The sequence below is a fragment of the Podarcis cretensis genome (genome assembly GCF_951804945.1).
Source record: "Podarcis cretensis genome assembly, chromosome: Z".
Classification (NCBI taxonomy): Eukaryota; Metazoa; Chordata; class Lepidosauria; order Squamata; family Lacertidae; genus Podarcis; species Podarcis cretensis.
Window position 1 is genome coordinate 815,651 of NC_137184.1, and position 22,889 is coordinate 838,539.

Genomic DNA, 22,889 nt, shown 5'->3' on the forward strand with positions numbered 1-22,889 from the left:
TTTTTGAAGCACAGTGGATCTCTACAAACCCCCGTGCTTAATTTTTGGTCTGTAGCTTTTCCTTTGTATTTGAACAACAAGCTGTGGAACATATTTCAGCACAGTATGAAGCTTCTTGGCAAACTTCTCAGGCCAAGTATTGGGGATTTTAGAGCTATCTTTGGATCTGTCAAAAGTGCTAATGGGCTCTGTGAGCTTCTTCATGATTCTAAATCCTATTTGCTCTTTGTTGTTGTTGTTTTTTTTTGGGGGGGGGAGGACCTGCGTGTGTGTTGCCTTGTTTATTTCATTTTGTAAAGGGTTAAGGTCTCAACTGAATTCATAATGAGCATAAATGTGCTTTTATTAATACACTTGCTTGTGATTGCTCTTTACCTTTATAGCAGTGTAAAAAAAGAAAGAAAGACCTGCTTGCTGAGCTCTTGAGCACGTGATTCATCTTGGCTTGGTGGCCATCCACCCAGCTGTTATTCCTGATCACTGTGTTATGAAGCTGCTGCTTCTGTTGCTGCTTTGAAACCCGGCAGCCTGGTACAGATCAGCACAGTTTTGCACAGTCAGTGGAGTGATGCCTGTACCTGGCACCCCTGCTCCACACTTGGATTGGGAAGTCCTCAGCAAGAAGAGTCAGAGGACATTAGAATCAGTATCTTTGGCCAACCTTGAAGCCTTGTTTGGAATTTCTAGGGAGAGCTGCTTGCAGGCAGTAGACAAACCTGGTGGGTGTGTTAAGACATTCCCACCCTCCATGTCTTGGGGTTGTTTTGGATAAGTCTAAACAACCCCTCAATCCGCAGTTGCAAACCCTGGGCTGCTTGTCAGCAACTGTTCTTGTGTCCCCTCATTCCACAGATGTTGCAACAGCTACTTCAGGAGGTAGTTAACTTACTGCTGTCTCCTTTAAAAAAACATATTCATAAAGTTCTTCCTTCCTTCCTCCTTCCTAGAGAAATCTGACGGAGTATTTTGTAGCTGTAGATGTGAACAACATGCTGCACCTCTACGCCAGTATGCTGTATGAACGACGCATCCTTATCTGCTGCAGTAAACTGAGCACTGTGAGTTGACACTGAGGCGCTTGCTTCCTTTTGGTCCACCGGGGAAGTCTCTCTTGGGGCACTCTGCAGGAAGGAACCCTCAGCATTCTGGTAGGCTGGTCAACCTCCAGAACTTTCACAGACCATTTCACACCCCCTGACTGGACTCCTGGGGATGGGTTAGGTGATTTGAGTAAAGGACACAGTGCCCCCCCCCCAAAAAAAAACCCTGTCTGAAAACCAATTGTTTGGTTTTGGACATACAGTCATACCTTGTATGCTTCATGATACGTCTTTTCGGCGTATCCGGAAGTACTGGAAAAGGTTACTTCCAGGTTTCACCGCTCGTGCATGCACAGACGCACAAAATGACGTCATGCGCATGCACAGAAGCGGCGAATCGCGACCCACACAGACGCGGGTTGCGTTCTGCTGGTGTTGCAAACGGGGCTTGGGAACGGATCCTGTTCACAACCAGAGGTACCACTGTATATATTTATGTTAATGTGTGTGCAGCACACTAAAGTCGTAAAGGAATTACTTTCATGTGATTTCCAGAGCATCTCATTTGGTGTACTAACAGTAAAAAATCCTCTGCATCGTATAGAGATCAGTTGAAGCAGAGTGGTCTTTTCCCTTAAATAGTTAATTCACAAAGCTTTTGTCTCCCGACTCTACCCATTGCCAGCTCTGGCTCCATCTACTACCAGCATCCCCACCTCCTGCCTGGTAAATTACCCCCAGGGTAATTCCTGGAGTAGGAATGGGAACTAGAGAGAAGGTTATTTCTTGAGATGGGGGGTTGTAGTGCCGTGGAGAGATTGTTGGGTCAGCCACACTTCTGGGTGTGTGGGATGAATTGGGATAACCTCTGGTGCACACTTCCTGGGGTGAAAGGCGAGTTACGTGTGTGGTGCAGTTTTATTTATTTTAAAATAGTAATTATCTCTGCATCAGAACTTGGGCCGAGATGGTTGCCCTCTCCACCTTATGTGCCCCTGGCAAGTATGTTCTTTGCCTCAGGCTGAATGCCCCACGTGTGTTTGCTGCCAGCAGTGCCTGAAAATGTGCCTGGCTTTGTGTGTGCCTTAATGGCAACCTTAGCAGCATATAGGAGCTTGACAAAAACTCTGAGAGTGTAGCAGGTCATCACTGAGGCTTCTTAGCCTTTGAAGTACAAAGTTTTTCCTCTCAGTGCAGGTGTGTTATAATAACATTTCTGCAGTATTAGCAACAATGGGCTGTTTTGTGTCATCTGCCTCCATCTTTCTATCTCTGTATGTTTGTGTGTGTGTATGTGTATATGAAAAAATAATTGATAAACGATGGCTTTTAGGTGGCTCTTCTCGTGACCTTCTCTTGATGAACTCTGATGGTGGCTGATAAGAACTGCATTTTTCGCAATTTTGTTTGATAAGAATGCAGGCTTAATGCTACTTAGGGTCCATCAAGCACCTGAGAGATGAAAGCTGTAGTGCACTCAAAGGACCATCCACTCCAGAAATGGCCCTACATCATTACTCGAAAACAACAACACAAAACACCCCAGTTTGATATGGTTCAAAAGTTTAGATCTGTGTTTTTCAAGGTTTTAACAGTCAATAAGCTTGTGCATTTTTTTTTTTTTATTAAAACCCCCCTAAAGTTTTCCTTGCTGTTCACTGTGTAAATGGATATTGATTGTGGGTTTGTATTGTTGGTTTTAATTCCATGATAAATGCTGAATAGCATGGCTTCAATTGCAGAAGGGTGTTTTCTGAAGTTCTTGTTTCCTTGCTTGCCAATGTTGCTGTTATTCTGGTATTTAAGTGACTCTCTACTCACAGATTCTGATCTTGATTGTATGATATTGCAACAGATGTCCCCAAAAACATGTGTTGGCTAAAGGGGAAACAAGCTACACTGAAGTTCCTAAAGAAAGGAAGGCCAAGCCCTGTTGATAGAAAAGATGAAGGGAACGAATAATTGTTAAGGCCCAACACCAAATAATACGCACTCTGTGCCCAAATTCTAACAAGTTCTGGTGACAAGCAAGCCAGTTGGAAGGTTTAACCTCTGTATTCTGATGTAAGCTGCCCAGAGTAACTGGGGCAGCCCAGTCAGATGGACGGGATAAAAAACAGCAACAAACTTCAGCCATTATTGTGTGCTCTGCAGCTCCTCCACTTTGAGTTTTATACCTTTCATACATGTGGCTGAATAGAAAACACATTATTATGAAACAGGAATAGAGATATGATTTGTAATGGATATATTAATATAGGCTTATCCTTGCCTTTTTCTAAAGAAACTTGTTCACAGGCTGGGGTCTTTCCCTTCTATTTTCCCTTTCAAGATATTTGCTAGACCCTCATTGGTGGGGCAGCTTTTGAGAGCAGGGAATCTGCTTTTCCTGTATTTCCCCCAACTTCTATGCATCAGAAAATATAAGAGTGATGGTTCTGTAAGACTGGCTTGGATATACTGTGACTTTCCTGCAAGTCAGCACTGTAAACATCAGCTGTGTTCTTTTGTTCTCTGTGGAAGCTAGGATGCCGCAACCAGAAAGTGACCGAGCCCAGAGAACTCTCAGATATGCCAGGAGTCCTGGCAGTGACTTGCTGTCGTTTCTTCATTCTCATGATCACATACCTGCCCTACATTGGGGAGGAATTTTCTTGGAGGTGAGAGAGGGAAAGGCTTAGTTAAGGTGAAGATACGGTCTTTGTGGTCCTTTGAAATTGTCTGGTTTATAAAGCCCTATCAGTCTGAGAAAGTGAAACAAGGTTTTGGGTTGTAGAGAACAGAGAGTGACTGAATCAACACTTAATAGCTGATCAATGAGCCAAACCTCTAGAAGATGACTGCTATTAGGTTTTTTCCTTCATGGTGTCTGTGAGTTGCATTTTTCTCTTGAAAGAGGCACATAGAACCCAGCAGTTGTGATTTGGCCTGAATGTTCACCAAATAGACTTTGACCTCAGTAGATCCCTCCTGTTACATTCTCTACAAATATAAGCCAGTGAATTTAGTAGAAGGCTACTGGAACTCAAGAGTGCTTCCAGATAAAAGCTTTTTAAATTATTTTTAAACCATATACTTCTATTCAGAGTCTCCCCGTCCTCCCCCCCCCCCCCAGCCAGAACTCACCGGAACTCAATTTCTGTCCTTCTCATCCGGGTGCCATTGCCATTATAAGAGAACAAGGAAGGTGTTCATGGTGAGTTCTGGCACCTCTTTTTCTCTTTTATAAAAAATACCAGAGCTGTTTACAATTGCGCATAAAACCATACAGTGAAAACCATATTAAAAGGTTAAAATCAGAAAACTATTGTGGAAAGAACCCAAAGGTTTTCAGCAGACGTTTAAAAGTAGGAACAGAAGGCGTCTCCTGAGCATCTATTGGCAGAGCATTCCAGAGGGCTGGGCCAATGGGCACTGGGCTCAGTTTCTTCTTGTCAAATGAGCCTTGCTAGATCAGTGAATAACCAGCAGTGCTCCTGCATGTGATCTGAGTGATCAAACTGGGAAATACGGGTTCAGGCACCCCACCCCCAACAGTCACTGGAGGCTGAACCATGGAGCTGATCTCATTTTCAACCTGCTGAAATTCTGCAGCTTTTACAGAATCTCTCATTACTGGAGTTATCTTCTTATTAACAGCATGTTTTCTGTGCAGCAGCCACTGATGAGAGATGAATATCGTTGATGAGTTATTTCTTTTCATTTTGGTTTTTGGTGTTGGTGGGTCACTGTCGTCCTAGCCACCTGAGTCCCATGTTCCCTGGGGAAGGGGAGCCCTGGCCACAACGAAGTGTACTCCTCTACCTGCCACCCCCCTTCCCTCCTTTGAGGTACCTGCTGACTCTGGGTAGCAGAGCAGTTATTTGCCAGGCTGCCCCTTATCAATCAGCTTCCAAAATTTCCCTCGTGCTCCACTGTTGCTTCCTTAACACTACAGGTGTGATGGTATTCACATTTAACTGAGGCCACACGGGTTATGAAACATGAAATGGGTTTACTAAGATGGAAAGAATATGGAGTACAATGCATGCAAATGTTACAAAGAAAGAAATGCAATTTCCCCAAATTACAGAAACCCAAAATACTCCCTTTGGGGTTAAAAACAACCCAAAACTGAATAAAAGCAATCCCTGGTTGAATAATAATCCATACTATCCAGAGTTATCACACTGAGATTCCATTGATCTAAAAAAATAATCCAGGATGGCAATTGCTGACAGAGATTCCCCGTCAATCACCTGCCTTGGATTACAGGTCTCAGGAAGTCTGGTGCTTTTAAATCTGCTTCCCTCAGATGAGGAGTGGTTAGTTCTGTGCATCAGTAATGCTGGGTGCCTTTGTCCTGATGCCAGAGCCTTGGGGCACCTGCTAGGACTCCCTGTAATCTCCCTACAGATATATGCATCCCATGATATACGCAGGTAAAATTGTTCATTCCCGTGTTTTTTCACAGCAACCGTTCTTACCATGCAAGAATGTAAGGCACCTGCTCATGAGTAGCCGGTCAGGGGATCCACTCTTCGTGTGTGTGTGTGTGTGGAATTGGAGAGTTGTAGCCACAGCTTCTCCAACAAATGGCTTCATTACAGCTGCTGTCATTACAGATTTCATGTTGCCGGGTAACTGGAGGCAATTAAATCATTGTCCATTGAGCAAGAACTCTAGAAAAGCAAGCTTCTCTAAATGTCACTTTCACTTTTGCGAAGAGGCCCACTGTTTGGAAACAGGGCTGCATTCTCAGAGAGTCCCAGCCCAGGATTGTTAACACACTTGCTTTAGTACTTACCACTTAGATTCTTTGGACATGTTGGGTTAGTAAAATTAACAGAGCATCCGCAACAACATTTTGCTTGTGTGGTTTATGCAAGGCGGTGGCTGCCTCTTGCTAGAAGGAAATCAAGTTCATTCATTGAGCTAAGAGATATTGTGTCTTACTCCTTCCTAACGTAAATATATAATGATGATTTGGCAGCTCTGAAAAGGTGCCATGTAGTAAAGAATAAGATGTAAAAACAAGATAGACATGCTTCTGCCGCTGCTGAGCTTCTCAATATATGGCATTATTGTGACTCCTCCTCTGTGTCTTTCAGTAAGTACCAGCAATTTTTTTTAAAAAAAATTAAATAATATTTATTAAGATTTTGGAAATTACAAAAAGAAAAAAGAAAAATTGAACATACAAAGACAGAAACAAAAACAAAAACACTACATAAAACATTAAATTAACAAAACAAAACAAAAACAATTAAAAACACTTCCAATATTTTCAAATCTTAACTTTCATACACTTGTTTCATTGACTTCCTCAACGCCTCCCTTTTTGTATTCCACTTCAATTAACTATTTCAGCAAGTCCTTTCCATCTTCATCTATTTTCTATCTTAAAGTTAATTTTAACATATTGTAACCTAGTTTTTTCCCCTTTAATGCATTAACAATCTATCTATACCTAGTTCCTTCTAACATTTCTGCCAAAGCCATATAGCTTCATTCCACCTTTTTTCTAACATTCATTAATTTTACAATATTTCCGTAGATAGTCTTTAAACTTTTTCCAGTCTTCTTCCACTGACTCTTCTCCCTGGTCTCGGATTCTGCCAATCATTTCCGCCAGTTCCATATAGTCCATCAACTTCATCTGCCATTCTTCCCGGGTGGGTAAATCTTGTGTCTTCCAATACTTCGCGATGAGTAATCTTGCTGCTGTTGTTGCATACATGAAAAATGTTCTGTCCTTGTTTGGCACCAATTGGCCGACCATGCCCAGGAGAAAGGCCTCTGGTTTCTTCAGAAAGGTATATTTAAATACCTTTTTCATTTCATTATGGATCATCTCCCAGAAAGTCTTAATCCTTGGGCATGTCCACCAAAGGTGAAAGAATGTACCTTCAGTCTCTTTACATTTCCAACATTTATTATCGGGCAAATGGTAAATTTTTGCAAGCTTGACTCGTGTCATGTACCACCTATAAATCATTTTCATTACAGTAAATTCTCTCTTAGGGCATTACATGCCGTAAATTTCATACATGTGGTCCATAACTGTTCCCAGTCAGCCATCATAATGTTATGTCCAACATCTTGTGCCCATTTAATCATAGCAGATTTCACCATTTTGTCCTGAGTATTCCATTTCAACAGCAAGTTATACATTCTTGACAGATTCTTAATTTTAGGGTCTAACAATTCTGTTTCCAATTTTGATTTTTCCACCTGGAAGCCAACTTTTTTATCCAAATTATATGCCTCCATTATTTGATAATAATGGAGCCCATCTCGCACTTTATTTTTTAATTTCTCAAAGCTTTGCAGTTTTATTCTGTCTCCAACTTGTTCTAAAATTTCCCAATATTTTGGCCAATTGGCCTCCATATTGAGTTTTTTCTGTGCCTTTGCTTCCATTGGTGACAACCATCTTGGGGTTTTGTTTTCTAACAAATCCTTATATCTTATCCAAACTTTAAACAATGCTTTTCTAACAATATGGTTTTTAAATGCTTTATGTGCTTTGACCTTATCATACCACAGATAAGCATGCCAACCAAATACATTGTTGAACCCTTCCATCAGTGTTTTCCAGAAGCAGCCATTCCTTCAGCCAACAAAATGCGGCTAATTCATAATATAGTTTAAGGTCTGGCAGGGCAAATCCACCTCTTTCTTTAGCATCAGTTAATATCTTAAATTTTATTCGAGGCTTCTTGCCCTGCCAAACAAATCTAGAAATATCTTTCTGCCACTTCTTGAAACAGTCCATCTTATCCAAAATCTGCAAAGTTTGAAACAAAAACAACATCCTTGGCAATACATTCATTTTTATCACAGCAATTCGGCCTAGCAATGATAGCTTCAAATTTGACCATATTTCTAAATCTTTTTTCACCTCAGTCCAACATTTTTCATAGTTATCTTTAAACAAGTTAGCATTCTTAGCAGTCATATTAACCCCTAAATATTTCACTTTCTTAACCAATGTTAATCATGTCTCTTCCTGGAACTTCTCTCTCTCATTCACAGTTAAATTTTTCTCTAGAACCTTAGTTTTCGTCTTGTTCAACTTTAAACCTGCTACCTGACCAAATTCTTGAATCAATTCCAGTACCCTTTTGGTACTAGATTCTGGCTCCTGCAAAGTCAATACTAAATCGTCAGCAAATGCTTTCAATTTGTGCTGTTTAGCCCCCACTTGTATGCCTTTAACCAATTGGTCCTTTCTGATCATATTTAGCAAAACCTCCAGGACCGATATGAAAAGCAATGGAGAGATTGGGCAACCTTGTCGTGTTCCTTTCTCAATCTTAAACTCTTCTGTCACTACATTATTCACAATTAATTTTGCCTTTTGCTCCGAATAAATTGCACCTATACCATTTTCAAAACCTTGACCTACCCCCATCCCCTGTAGCTTCTTCTTCATAAAACTCGAAGAGATATTGTCAAAGGCCTTCTCTGTGTCCACAAAAATCAAAACTGCCTTAGTATTAATATTCACTTGTAATTTTTCTAAAATATTAATTATATTTCTCGTATTATCAGACAAATGTCTGCCCGGGAGAAAGCCGGCTTGGTCTTTATGAATTTCTTCTATTGACACCTTTTTTAATCTTTTAGCCAAAATATCTGCAAAAATTCTGTAATCCACATTAAGCAGCGATATGGGGCGGTAGTTCTTAAGCTGTGTCTTTTCAGTCTCTGTTTTCGGTGTAAGTGTAATATAGGCTTCCTTCCACGACTCTGGTGCCCCTTTCCCCTCCAATATTTCGTTACAAACCTCCTTCAGTGGTTGTATTAACCATTCTTTCAGAGACCTGTAGTACCTTGAAGTCAGTCCATCCGGTCCTGGAGATTTACCCAATTGCATGTTCTGGATGGCCCCTTCCACTTCCTGATCTGTTATTTTGTAATTCAACATTAACTGGTTTCCCTGAGAGATTTTATGTAATCCATTTATTTTCAGAAATCGATCGATATCCATTTCCTTCTCCTTCTCCTGTGTATAAAGTTGTTTAAAATACCTCTGGAAACACTTCCTAATCTCCGCTGGGTTGTGAATATTCTTTCCTTCCACTTCCACTTCCAAATTCGTAATAGTATTAAGTTTTTGTCTTTTTTTCATTTGCCAAGCCAGCAATTTCCCACATTTATTTGCCAATTCAAATGTCTTTTGTCTCATCTGTTTGATCTTCCATTCTATTTCCTGATTCATCAATTTCATATATTGTACTTGATGTAACTTAATCTCTTTCAGGATCTCCTGTGATTTTGGCTTTGCTCTCAACTTCTTCTCCCCTTCCTTTATTTTTTCCAAATTTTTTTCCTTTTTTTCAGTTTGGGTTTTCTTCTTAATTGCATTCTGTTGTATCAGAAATCCTCTCATGACCGCCTTCCTTGCATCCCAAATTACTCTTTTTTCCACTGTTGTACTCATATTTGTCTCAAAGTAGTCTCTCAAGGTTTTTTGGGCCTTCTTGATCACTTCTTTGCTCCTCAACAAAGTATCATTCATCCTCCATCTAAAGGAACCAATTGGCGTCAATCTCATTTCCATCTTCACTGCATTATGATCAGAGCACGTCTTGGGGCAAATCTCCACTTTGCTGGTCTTCGGAACCAATCCTCTGGTTACCCAAATCTGGTCAATTCTTGTCCATGTCATTTTAGCCTCAGAGAAGAAAGTTCCCTCTCTTCCCAGAGGGTTCTTCATTCTCCAAATATCAGCTAAGTCCATATTTTCAGTCATGTCAAAAAAGGTTTTTGGTAGTCTACCATCTTTGGTGACTACCTGTCTCTGGGCCTTATCCATGTTTGTAGACACAACTCCATTCATATCTCCCATCAAAATCATATTATAGTCCATATAATCCAACAGGGTCTCATGTAGTTTCTTGAAAAATTCCGATTTTCCTTCATTTGGTGCATAGATGCCTACTATCAAGAATTTCTCTCCTTGTGATTGAATTTCAATTGCAACAAATCTTCCTTGGTCGTCTTTAAATATGAATTTCGGTGATAGGCTCTCTTTTGCATAGAGGACTACTCTTTTTTTAACTTTGTCTGATGAGATAAATTCATGTCCCAATCTTTTATTTATCAATATTTTCCTGTGTAGCCTTATCACATGTGTTTCTTGTAGGCAGATCAAGTCCAATTGTTCTTTTTATAATAAATGAAAGACTCTGCGCCTTTTTTCAGGGGAGTTCATCCCATTAATATTCCAACTTCATATTTGCAATGCCATGATGTAATTACTCTGATTTCCCTCCAACTGCCCCCAGTGCTTGCTCTTCTTCTGTTGGTGGTGTCGACGGCAGGTTCACTAGGGGGTCCAATCCAAAAGATAATGCTGCTATCTCCACTGTTCCTTTATTTGATGATCTTCTGTCCAATGCTCTTTGCTCAAGTCCTCTATCTGGCGACTTCCTGTTCGATGCTCTTGGCTCTTTTCCAGCTTCCTTCTGCAAGTCTTCTTCGTATTTATCCAAAAACTTTACCTTATCAGAAGATACCGATCTTATTTTAATTTTCCTTCCTTTGAAACTGAAGGATAAACCTTGGGGAAACTCCCACCTGAATTTGATTTCATTCTTTCTCAGCAGGACAACCAAATCTCCGTAGTCAAGCCTAAGATCCAGAAGATATTTTGGGACGTCTTTAAAAATTTCCACTCTTGACTGTTGAACTTCTAAGTTCTTCCGATAGTGCCAACCCAAAATTTTATCTCTCTCTTCTTTATTTCGGAGGGTAATCAAACAGTCTCGTATTCTATTTTTCTCTTTTTTCCCTCCTCTTCCAAGTCTAAAAGCTCTCACAATTTTAAAGTCCTCTTGATCCAAATCCACGTCCCAAAAATCAGCAAATTCCTGCATAAGAAAGTCTATCAAGCTTTCCTTCTCCAATTCAGGCAAAGCCCTGATCCTCAAGTTCGTCTGTTTTTCTTTAAGTTCAATCATAGAAAGGGTCAATTTGTGTTCATCAAGTTGCCTCTGCAGGTCTGGAACTTTTTCACTCTCTAATTGTGTAACTTTGCATTCCACAGCGGCAGCTTTTTCCCTAGCTTCCTCTGCTGTCTGCCGTATCAAAGTAGACTCCTGTACCAATTTCTGAATAGCCTCTGTGTTGGTATTCACTTTTTGTCCCAACTTGTTTATACTTTCTGTATTTAAATTTATACTTTCTCTATTTAAGTCAATTTTAGTAGTTGCCGTATCAACTTTCTTGTTAAGCTGATCCAAAGAATCACTTATCTTACTTAGTGCCACCGCTAAAGCATTTCCTAGTAATTTGCTTGCTTTAAATATCATAAGACACGTTGAGATCCGTTCAGTTAGGTGCAAATCTTGCAAGTTCACCACAAAGCAGAATTTTTTATTACTGTGTTAAAACTCAGGGTTAAAAGAGAAGGCCTTATTCAGGGTGTTTCAAGGCATCCTGTCAGGAAATGTCCCCAACTAAATCTGGTTATTCCTTTATTAGCTAGTACAGGGATAGCCAACATGGTGCCCTCCAGATGTTACTGGAGAGCAGTTTCCTATATCTGGTGGGCACCATGTTGGCTACCCTCTGAGCTAGGAAGGTTGCTCATCTAAGCCAACAGGAAAACAATGGTAGGTCTAAGGATTCCCCCTCTCTCTATATCTGTGGGACCCTCTCCCTCATTTCTTCTAGAAATCTGTAACTTGAAACTGATGCAGAGCAGCAGATACAGTAGTACCTCAGGTTAAGTATTTAATTCGTTCCGGAGGTCTGTTCTTAACCTGAAACTGTTCTTAACCTGAAGCACCACTTTAGCTAATGGGACCTCCCACTGCCACCGTGCTGCCGGAGCATGATTTCTGTTCTTATCCTGAAGCAAAGTTCTTAACCTGAAGCACTATTTCTGGGTTAGCGGAGTGTGTAACCTGAAGCGTATGTAACCTGAAGCGTATGTAACCTGAGGTACCACTGTACTCAAAAACACTCAAATTAAGGGATTAGTCTGTTACACATCCTTATTCCTAAGCATCCTCACTGCCATCACCTGTCATGGCCTTCAACGCTATAAGTTGGTGGCCATTGGCACTCAGTGGCTACAAGTGCCTTTTACCAACTACCATTGGTACTACAGCTACGACTGTTCCTGATCCGAGAAAGCTTGGCCACAGAACTTAATGTGCTGGTTACTTCAAGGCTGGACTGCTGCAGTGCGCTCTATGTGGGACTTCCCTGACACTTTATCCGGGGGCTTCAGTTAGGGCAGAATGCTGCAGCTCGATTGCTGGCAGGAGCGAGGCCTTGTCAGCATTTAACACCTGTGTCTAGAGATATGCACTGGCTGCCCATTTGCTACCGGGCCAGGTTCAAGGTGCTACTATTAATATAGAAAGCCCTTAACAAGCAGTTTACCTGTGAGCTTGCCCTACCCCATATAGGCCCCACTCTACTGCTTCAGTCTATGGAACCGGCACTGTTCCGCATTTATAAGACATCAGTTTACCTTCCCGCCAGAGCAGTACCTATTTATCTACTTTCACTTTGACATGCTTTTGAACTGCTATGTTGGCAGGAGCAGGGACTGAGCAACGGGAGCTCGCCCCATCGCGGGGATTCGAACCGCCGCCCTTCTGATCAGCAAGCCCTAGGCTCTGTGGTTGAGACCACAGCGCCAGCCACATCCCCGGTTTTTGCGTAGTCAAGCTCAAATTCTGTGAGAGTAGCTTGGCTGCTCCTGCTTCGTCAGCATGTAGTAGAGGTTTTGTGGAAGTGTTGTTTTTGTTGCTGTTGTTATCATTTTTATACTGCTTTATATTTTAAAGAACAATCTCAAAGTGGTTTACAACAAATTAAAACATCAAATAAAACAATCGATGGTAAATCAGCTTCAAGCTTCAAGGAAAATTCAAGCATCACTCCCTTAACTAATGTGTGTCCTTTTCCTTATCTGAAATTGGGATTTATGACATCTGCTAGTTTTGAGTTAAATTCCAGTATAGCTTTTCACTGAGTTTACCAAGCCAGCTGAATGAGTTGGTGAATAAATCAACAATAAGCTTTTATTATTCAAATAGATTAATTTTCCTCTATACTAGGAAAGCCAGTATTTATAGTCACAAAGGAGTGTAAGGGAAAGTGGTGAATTAAGGAGTGTATTCAGTGCATGGGGGCCATTAACTGCTTGATCCCCCTTTCTCATTCTTCCCCCCCCCCCCCCCATCGCTTCTCGTAGCAGGAGATTTGCATTGCCAGAGTCTCTTGTGCTCAGGTGAAGACCACACCCCTTGTTGTGAACAGGTTTTTTCCCCTGTGTACAATGGCATAAAATAACCCTTGATAGATGCCATTTGCAAATGATGAAAGGCAAGAGTTGGATCTGTATAGGGGGGAGAAATTTAATATTAGCTGTTATTGTAAGCTCTATTTCTTTTGGTGGTGGGCCAGGAAAGAAACAGCAGAACAGAGTAATGACTTAGTGATTTCATCAGGTGAAATTGGGTTGTAGAGTTGTGCAGCACTATTTCTACATGAATCTGCTCTGTATTGTATTTTAGCCAGAGCAAAGCACAAAGTTCTGACTTTCACATTGAGAAGTTTGTATCTCAGTCACAAAAACCTGCCTAGGGATTACGCTTGGCATGTGCAGCCTTCCCTGGGCGTGATTGTGGGGGAAGAAAAGAAAAGGAGGATTAAAAATCCATCTGTTTTTCAAGTAGCAAATGGTGAAATTTATTTTTGTTCTCTTTTTTGTGGCTGCTTTCCTGCATTAAGGTTCAGAAATGCTTGTCTCCTCCCTAATGCACCCCAGAATCTCTGGCTCCCCTTATATCCAGCTATGATCTAGCAGTAGAGAACCACCTGCAGCCAGGATCCAGACTCCTAGCTACTAGCAGAACTGGAATAAGGAATAAAATGAGCTGAAGCAATGAGTTGAAGTGGATAGGCAGGGCTTTTTTCCAGCTAGAACTCTCTGGAACTCAGTTCTGCCACCTCTCAGGTGGGCGCCATTGCCATTCTAAGAGAACAAGGAAGGTGTTAATGGTGAGTTCCAGCACCTCTTTTTCTAGAAAAATAACACTCTGTATATGTCACCTTTTTGGTACTTCTCCCTGGGTATCTTCCATAGGATAACGTAACCCAGTAAACTGCCATCTTGTTTGCTGAAAATGCCTTGGTGGATATAGTAACCTAAATGAAGTTTCTGAACACAGGCATCACCATAACCCCTTCAAAAGTTGACTTGCCATTAATTGTATTCTGCAGTTAAAAAACAGCAACCACATTTAAGTGGTTCTAAAGTCCCTAAACTCCCCATTTTTCCAAAACAAACTAAAGAAAAGCCCCACAACACAAAGCAGGTTCACACAGACCACACTTAAATCACGGAAGGAAAAAGCAGGAGCAATGTCCTCAGCCTTATCCCTGCTAATCCCCTTGGCCCATCACCCAGAGTTCCACTATGCAGCACAGAGCTACCAGGCAAGTCAAAGGCCTTCATCACCTCATAGACTTCTGCAAAAATTAAAACCTCTTACCGATACAAGAAATACAAAACAAATGAGTGGACAGCCAGAAACCCTGGCAGACCCGTCACCAGCGATGTGTCTTCTTAAGCAACCCAAAAACAATGAACAGGGTGGTGATACAGTGACTACTGCAATTGAAACAAGATGATATCACCACAACAACTATCTGTAAACAAACAATAAAGGTCCTGGAGTTGTTCAGCAACCACTCGTTCAACCACCTTGCCCAAGAATGGAAGATTTGAGACTAGGCAATAGTTGACCATATTGGCCAGGTCTAAAGATGGTTCGAAAGCACCTCCGGGTGCAAGTAGATAAATAGGGACCGCTTACCAGCGGGAAGGTAAACGGCGTTTCCGTGTGCGGCTCTGGCTCGCCAGAGCAGCGATGTCACGCTGGCCACGTGACCCGGAAGTGTCTCCGGACAGCGCTGGCCCCTGGCCTCTTAAGTGAGATGGGCGCACAACCCCAGAGTCTGTCAAGACTGGCCCGTATGGGCAGGGGTACCTTTACCTTTACCTTAAAGATGGTTTTTTAAGAAGCGGTTTAATAACTGCCTTTCAGTGGGTCTGGGAAGGCTCCCTCACAGAGGGAAGCATTCACTACCCTGCAGAGCCCATTGCCCAGCCCTTTTATTAGCCAGGATGGGCAAGGATCAAGGAGACAGGTTTCACTCGTCGAAGCAGCCTGTCCACATCCTCGGAGGTAACAGACTGGAATTGATTCCATGCAACTTGACCAGACAGGGCTCTAGCACTCTCCTGCCCCAGCCCTGCTTCCATGGTGGCAGTGGCGTAGCGTGGGGGGTGCAGGGGGGGCCGGCCGCACCGGGCGCAACATCTGGGGGTTAGGGATAGGGTTAGGGGGCGCAAATCCAGGGTTAGGGGGCGCAAATTACTTGCCTTGCCCCCGGTGCTGACAACCCACGCTACGCCACTGCATGGTGGAGTCTACCTCCTTCCGAATCTGAGCAACTTTATCTGCAAAAAACTTTGCAAAATCATTGCAGGAGATCTTGGGGTCCTTACCGGGCCCCAGTGGCGAAGGTGGTTCTGTTAGATTGCAAACCACCTGAAAGAGTCTCATGTATGGTAAACCCCCCTACTAGAAAAACTAATGAACTAAAACTATCATGATAACAAACAAAACAGGACCCTGGTGTGGCTTCGTTTTACTACATACACAGGCTAGAAAGACAACGACTGATCCACTCCAATGACATATGAATCAATATGGCTGACTTAACCTAGCAACACCCCCTCCCCCCATCAAAACAGCCTGCAGCCAATCAACTGCAACCAACTACACTTTGGGTCCTCTGATCTCTCTCTCCGCCAGCAAAAATAAGATACCTATCTACCAAGCACCACTCATATACTCTGCGAAGAATGAAAGTTTACTGTCTCCCCAACCTCCTTCCTTCCTTCCTTCCTTCCTTCCTTCCTTCCTTCCTTCCTTCCTTCCTCTCTTTCTCTCTTTCTCTCTTTCTCTCTTTCTCTCTCTCTATTTTCCCCTACTCTCCCCCTTTCTCTTTCCCCCTAAACCCCCACATTGTCTACAACAAAAATGTCTCAAATTGGCTGTAATTGACTTGAAAAGTCCTACAATTTGAAACAGAGACACTGAAGGTATGGGAAATCTGTTAATAAAAACATGTTTTTGATGATGATGATGATGTCGATGTCCATAAACTCCTTCTGACAAAGGTCAGCCCATACAGTCAGGTCTCAAACACTTGACGTGCCTTTTCACCTTCATTGCATTCTGGACAGTGGGTGGTGATGGAGCTGGCAAGAGGATGCATTGTCTCTACCTTGGAGATTGTTGGGAATAGTCTTGCCTCTTGCGCATGCATGTGCTGATGTTGCTCTCTTTTTTTGCCTTTCAGTTAACCGCCTGCATCCATGGCTCTGCAGCTATGCTTTACCCAATGTTTTGGCAACATGTTTACATTCCTGTCCTTCCTCCACACCTCTTGGACTACTGCGGGTAAGGCTGCACGTGTCTTTTTATTTAAAACTGAACTTCTGTCTTATGAGCCTGAACTTCTAAAGATTTCAGTGGTTTGGGGTTTTTTGTTTGGTTTTTTAACAATGCAGCTGTTCAAATCTGTGTCAAAAACATGTGTGTGTGAATATTAAGTGGCTGATCCAGAGATACAGATTTTTCATGGCCTAATTTAATAGTACAGGACTTGTAACTTGCTGTAACATATGTTCCTATGGAATATTTTCATAAAGGAATTTAATCATATAGAATACTCTCGCTGTCTGCATTTGAGTTGAGAGGAGATCAGCAATATGGTTTTTTTTCTTTATTTTGAGTTCCTCTTCTCAAATTCAGAAGTTGCTTTTCTTTGCTAATTCCCACCTGTTCTTATTGTGACTTTCAGATAGTCTTGCACTAAATAAAAATTGGATGTTTGCAGAGTGTGTGGTGAAACCTGCTCCTTTTCATTCCTTGTTTCACCATAGCATATAGCATCCTCTTTCCACAGTGGCAGTTTGCTCAAATTCTTGCTGTCCATTATCGCAGCCTCCACTCCTCAGGTGCCTCTTGTTCCCTTGCTAACTATAGCCAAGCGACTCCGACTGTGCCTTTGCACATCTCTCAAGTTGCAGTCCTTGGGTGAAGACAGACGTCCCATTTTAAGAATAGGAGATGCAGCTTTTTTAACACCTTTGATGCCTTCAAGTCACGGACACATGTTTCCCTCCTGTGTTGAGCTCTCAAGGGGTGATGGGGTGACTGTTCTTGCATGTTTTCTGTGTGGTATCAGGCTGAATTCAGGAAAACCCCAACACCTCAAGAGAAACCCCTTCACCCATATGAATCTACATGGGTCCTAAAATTGGCATCTGAGGCCTTTCTCTGTGTCTCCCTTCCGATAGATGTCTGGAGGGTGGCGACAAGGGAGCAGGCAGCCTCTTGTTTATGGAGGGAGGGAAGCTCACCTGCCTTCAGCACTGTCCGCTTTTCGGAGTCAGGGGAAGGCGTATTTATTTCCCCAGGCATTTCAACAACAATAGTGCTATGGCTTTTAGTGACCTAGTTGGTGTTCATTCTTGCAGTAGGTGAGAGGAGGATACCTTTGTTTTTAAGTGATGATTATGGAGTGCACTCTGCTTTGTTTTTGTTGCATAAGATTCATTTTCAAAACACAAAACCCAGAACAGCGACTCCCTCCCCCCACATATACCACAAAGAACTACCCCCGTACCCACACACCCTTCCTCCCAGAACAGATGGTCAATTTGTCAAGTCCCGCCATAACCTCGTTTATGAGTTTGGTGGATACCAGCCATTGGAATGTTTGTTTGAGAACCTTATAAAGGGATACCAAATTTATATAAAATGTAAGTCACTTGAATCTTCCTTGGCTGTGGGAAGTGGCTGATAAATTTAATAAATTTAAAACTAGCTGAACTTTGCCACTACGATCATTAGTACTGTGGTGTGTTTGGGGACAGCCACACCAGCTGCTCAGGAAAAGTTGCTGTTTGCTGCTTTGCGCCTCTGAGAGAAAATGACTTGCAGCAAAATATAATTACTTTAGGGGACCCAGCTATTTCTCCCCATTGATTGCAGTATCCTGTTGGCAAAAATATTGGTTAGTTACATACATTTACTCAGCAGAGAATAAATAATGGTTTCTCGCTCCCCTCCCCTCGCCTGCATTAGGCAACATATAAAGCTCCTTGCTTTGGCAGCAACTTAAAATTTACCAATAAACACCTGCCACGTTTTTTAAGAATAGCTTTTGAAGTTCAGCTCCCCCCACTCTATTGGCAACATCCCTACAATTTGCCAGCTAGCCTCATGCTGCTCCCATTTCTCTCGATCCTGTTAGCTTTGTGTTGCACCTTGTTAAATTCCCTCTAAGGAGTGGAGTGGCGGGGGCAGGAATAGTGGGCTTTGCAAAGAGGAGGCCTGCAGGTTCTGAAGAGCACCTGATTGACCTGGAGGCTGGCGTCCCGCTGAGCCCGGGCACAGACCCACGCGGGTCTTGGAGCGAAGGAGGAAGATGCCTTGTTTCCTAGCTAGATAGGTTTGGTAAAGAACATTTGTTAGCCCATATATAAATTAATGAGAAGAATGCCAACATGGAGCCAGCTAATGGTCCCAGGAAAGTGCACATGAGTGCCTTCTGCACAGGGGCTGGTTCAGATACTTACTGGTGGTGCCAGTCCACGTATAATGGAGAAATTGCATGGCTGCTCCACAGGCAGACAACATCAGATGTGCACTATGTGGGCAGTTTGGGTTTTATTGGGGAGTTTTTTGTAAGTTGCCTTGAGCTTTGGAAATGCATAAACATTTTAAATAAAGTATCTGCATTGCCCTATTCTGTCCCCCTAGGCCAAGGTGGGGCAGGGGGAGCGATTCCCCCGATCTGGCACCTGTGAAGAATGCCCACATCTCCTGTTGATTTTGTAGGCATGTTTCCTTGCTTCTCCAACATGCAGAAGCCGTCACCAACAGCTGGAATCTCTGAAACTTTATTGTGATATTAGGGGTGAACACTCCTAAAGAGTTTCCCCTTGGGGCAATATTTAGTGTGGAATAACAGTACCAAGTTGCCATTTTAAAATAATTTTATACCACCCCTTCAGTTGTGGCAACTCCCACAGCAGATGAGCAGATGAGACACTTTGGAAACGTCATGCAGTGCTGTCTGTGCCATTGGCAGCCAGTGCAGTCAGAGTGAGGCCTCGTCGCATGGTGCTCACATCTTGTTTTGGAGACCAGTTCAAAATAAAAAGTAACCACAAGGGGGAATAATGGGGTGGTTTTGTATTTCATCGGATTGTTGTTGTTGTTGCTTTTGGAGAAAAGGGGCAGGGGTATCTGGCTGATAATTTTATTATCTGGTTCATGCATTTTCTTAAGCAATCTCTCTCTCTCTCTCTCTCTCTCTCTCTCTCTCTCTGTGTGTGTGTGTGTGTGTGTGTGTGTGTGTATATATATATATATATATATATATATATATATATATATGATCTATGCCTTCTGAGTAAGGCACCAGCAGGGATAACTAGCCTTCTAAGTGAAGTGTGAGCAGCCTGAAACATGTAAATTTCAAGGAGGTTTGTTCCTCTGTGGATTATTTAAATGTTAAGTACATCCCCATGTCAAAGAGACATGGAATGGAATCTAGAAACTATTATCTCCTGGAGGAATGAATCTTCCATTTCACTCTCTGGTGCAGGAAGGGCCAGTTCCCAGTCATTTGCACGACCAGCGGGTGTTCTTTCTCTGCATAATGGGCTGCCCACCTGTAATTAACACATGGGGGGAGGCTGTCACTGCCAGCTTTGTCTTGCTGCTTGCTGCTAGGAGTTCTCAGGATGCTAGTGTGTTGCACACAGGAGCAGCAATGCTGGGTCAGGAGACTAGGCCCACTTTGGCTCCCCACCAAAGCCAAAAGCGCAGGCCCAGCATTTTCAGAATGCAGGTGCATGCAAATGGGGAACAAGCGCTGCACCCGACCTGCTGTGGTGGCTCTTCTGTCCCAGGAAGGCTTCTGGGAACGGGAACGGCTGAAGTTGGGGCACTGGAATAAACGAGCCAAGTAAGCAAACTGGAAGCATAGCTAGAAAAACCCTATAATTACCAGGAAGAATCTAATTGCACTTTTGCAGACACAACAACTGATTACCGTAGGCTGATGTGAACTTTAATTAGAGCGATAATAGCACGCTATACTTGTCTGAATAAATCAATTTGTGTGCCGTAAATACATTCCCCCCAAAATAACTTCCATCTATTTTTGAAAACGGTGTGAACGCTGGAAAGGTGCTTTTGGGCACGAAATCACCACGACCTGCGTGCCTCCCTCTCCCGCCTCCCCCCCCCCCGCCTGGGCTTTCAGAGAGAGGGAGGGGGAGGTTTGGATCCCACAAATTGGATCTTTATTATTTCTTCCTTTGTCTTTGTGTTGGGTTTAGATTGCTAACCTTTAGTTGGTGTTTGGTTGTCTTCTTTGCAGCTGTGACATGAGAAAGAAAAGAGCAAAAACAGAAGCAGATGGTAGAGGAGAAATTTAAGTGATTGAGAGTTAGATTTGTGTTGCTTTCGCCTGATTGAGATAGATATATATATATATATATATATATATATATATATATATATATATAAAGGTTTGCACAGGCATCACTGCTCAGGCATCACTGCCCAGTCTCTTATGACCCAAATATATATAGTACAGGAGAGCTTGGGGGGGGGGGGGCGGTTTCCATTATTTTACCTAGAGCATCTGTGTGTCTTTCGTGGATCATACATGCCAGCAGTTATGTGTCAATTTGCAGAACTGTTCAGGAGATGAAGAAGTGCGTAGTGGAAACCGCACCTGGCAGGTTTTGGTGACACTCCTCCTTTTTAATGACTGGAGCTGGTCTTTTCTTTCCCTGAGTGGCTGCAGATTCCCCTTCGCGTCAGTTTTTAAAAATACTTTTTGTCCCAAACAGCAATATTTTCCTTGGTAGCATTTGGGCTTAAAATCTCCCTTAATTTCACCTGCCAGTTTTTCCAATTAGTAGCTGCCCACCTCTAGGGTGAGTAGTTAACGCAGCCTCTAGTTAGCCAGAGGAAATGAATTAAACTAATTGTAAAAATGCCGCTGCAATGAATGGGGCAATATGTTGCCATTAAGTCCACAATATCCATATTCATGCTTACTGACTCCTTGGGTTCTTCAGCATTTAATCAGCATTCTCCCGTTACAGCATTCTCGTTGGGAGTTAGCAGGATGCATGGCATTTCTTCATTTCCAAAGGCCCAAGCTGTGTTTTTGCTTATATAACTATGTATATTGCAGAAATAGTGTTTTGCCCCACTCGGCTGGAGTAGGTTTTGGCTGCTGACAAACAGCCTTGTTTTTAATTTGTGCTCATCACCTCTGAGGAGCTCTGGAGCTGGTGAGTGGTAGGAGGCGTGGATGCCCAGTGCCAGCCTTGTGCGACTCTTGGCTGAGGTTCTAACGCCACACCAAGCTTCAAGTTTGGATGCTGCAACAATCACATTGTGTGGGTTTCCTCCCCCCCCCCCATCTCTTTGCCCCATAAAATAAGTGCCATTAGATCATAGATGGCTATGCTGTGGCCTCTGTAAGTTGGAGGGACTACAGTTCTGTTCACCCACAGCTAGTATGGGTAGGGACAGTGGGAGTTTCAGTCTACCAACACCTTCAAGAAGATGTTAGCCACTCTTGCTTTGGACTGTTGGGCCATATAGTAAGCAAGATAGTAAGAGATTTGCCTTCTCAGACTCAAGTCCCAGTATCCTGTTTCTGAGCCTTATGGAAGTGCCCAAGTAGGGCTTGCAGACTGTTGCCTGATCCTGTTGTTGCTTCCCAACAGCTGAGCCTCAAAGCGCAGAAATTGCAAAAGGCCTTCATAGACTCAGTGCACCCTGTTTATTTATTTAATTTCTATACCGCTTTATATTTTTAAGAAAAATCTCAAAGCGGTTTACAGCATATTAAATCAATAAAACATAAATAAAACAATCTGAAGAAAGTCAAATATAGCGTATACAGTCAAAGCAACGTAATTAAAGTATTATCTTAAAGATTTCAAAATAAAACATTACAAAGGAGGTAAACTACAGAATACATACCTAATATAAAATTAACCAAAAAAAATCTTAAAACATTTCAAAAGAAAACATTGCTAAGTGAAGTCAAATATAAAATCCACATTTAAAACAGCAGAATTAACAAGAGAATAAAATATTATCATAAGCATAACACGGCTGTTTGCCAGGCACAAAAAGAGCGCAAAAGAATCCAATAATTGGGATTTGTTGTCAGGCATAGTGATGCCCCTCTGGTCTCCCAGGAGCCTCTTCAGTGGGGCTGGTGAGTGTGGGCCTCACCCCCTAGGCCAGGTGGAAGGGGCCTTGCAGGGAGCGGCCTCCATGCCCCACAGCCGGGCGATGTTCCTCCGGCCTCATGAGGAGCCTCTTCAGTGGGGCTGGTGAGTGTGGGCCCTGCCCCCTAGGCCAGGTGGAAGGGGCCTTGCAGGGAGCGGCCTCCATGCCCCACAGCCGGGCGATGTTCCTCCGGCCTCATGAGGAGCCTCTTCAGTAGGGCTGGTGAGTCTGGCCAGGTGGAAAGGGCCTTGCAGGGAGTGGCCTTCACACTCACAGCCGGGCGATGTTCCTCCGGCCTCATGAGGAGCCTCTTCAGTGAGGCTGGTGAGTGTGGGCCTCGCCTACACATCCAAATCTCTGGGACTTGTTGCAGGTGGTCATAGCAACATCATCCCTCATGTTGGCCCCCGCCATCCATTTATCAAAAAACAGATGAATTGAAGAGATTGCACCCCTGTCTTTTGGGGCTGCTGGGTTCCCG

General features: G+C 42.9%; 1 protein-coding gene across 9 annotated transcripts in view; it reads left to right on the forward strand.

The window, feature by feature from the left end:
- The window catches only part of DENND1A (DENN domain containing 1A), a 279,415-nt gene that overhangs the window by 152,536 nt on the left and 103,990 nt on the right, over window positions 1-22,889 (forward strand). For 5 of the 9 annotated variants that reach the window (XM_079961976.1, XM_079961980.1, XM_079961978.1 and 2 more), the window contains 2 exons: window positions 950-1,058; window positions 16,425-16,525. In XM_079961976.1, coding sequence (XP_079818102.1) covers window positions 950-1,058; window positions 16,425-16,525 — 210 coding nt within the window. Of the gene's footprint in view, window positions 1-947; window positions 1,059-16,424; window positions 16,526-22,889 lie in introns of all 9 variants that reach the window. The other 4 variants (XM_079961977.1, XM_079961981.1, XM_079961979.1 and 1 more) reach the window with 1 other exon arrangement.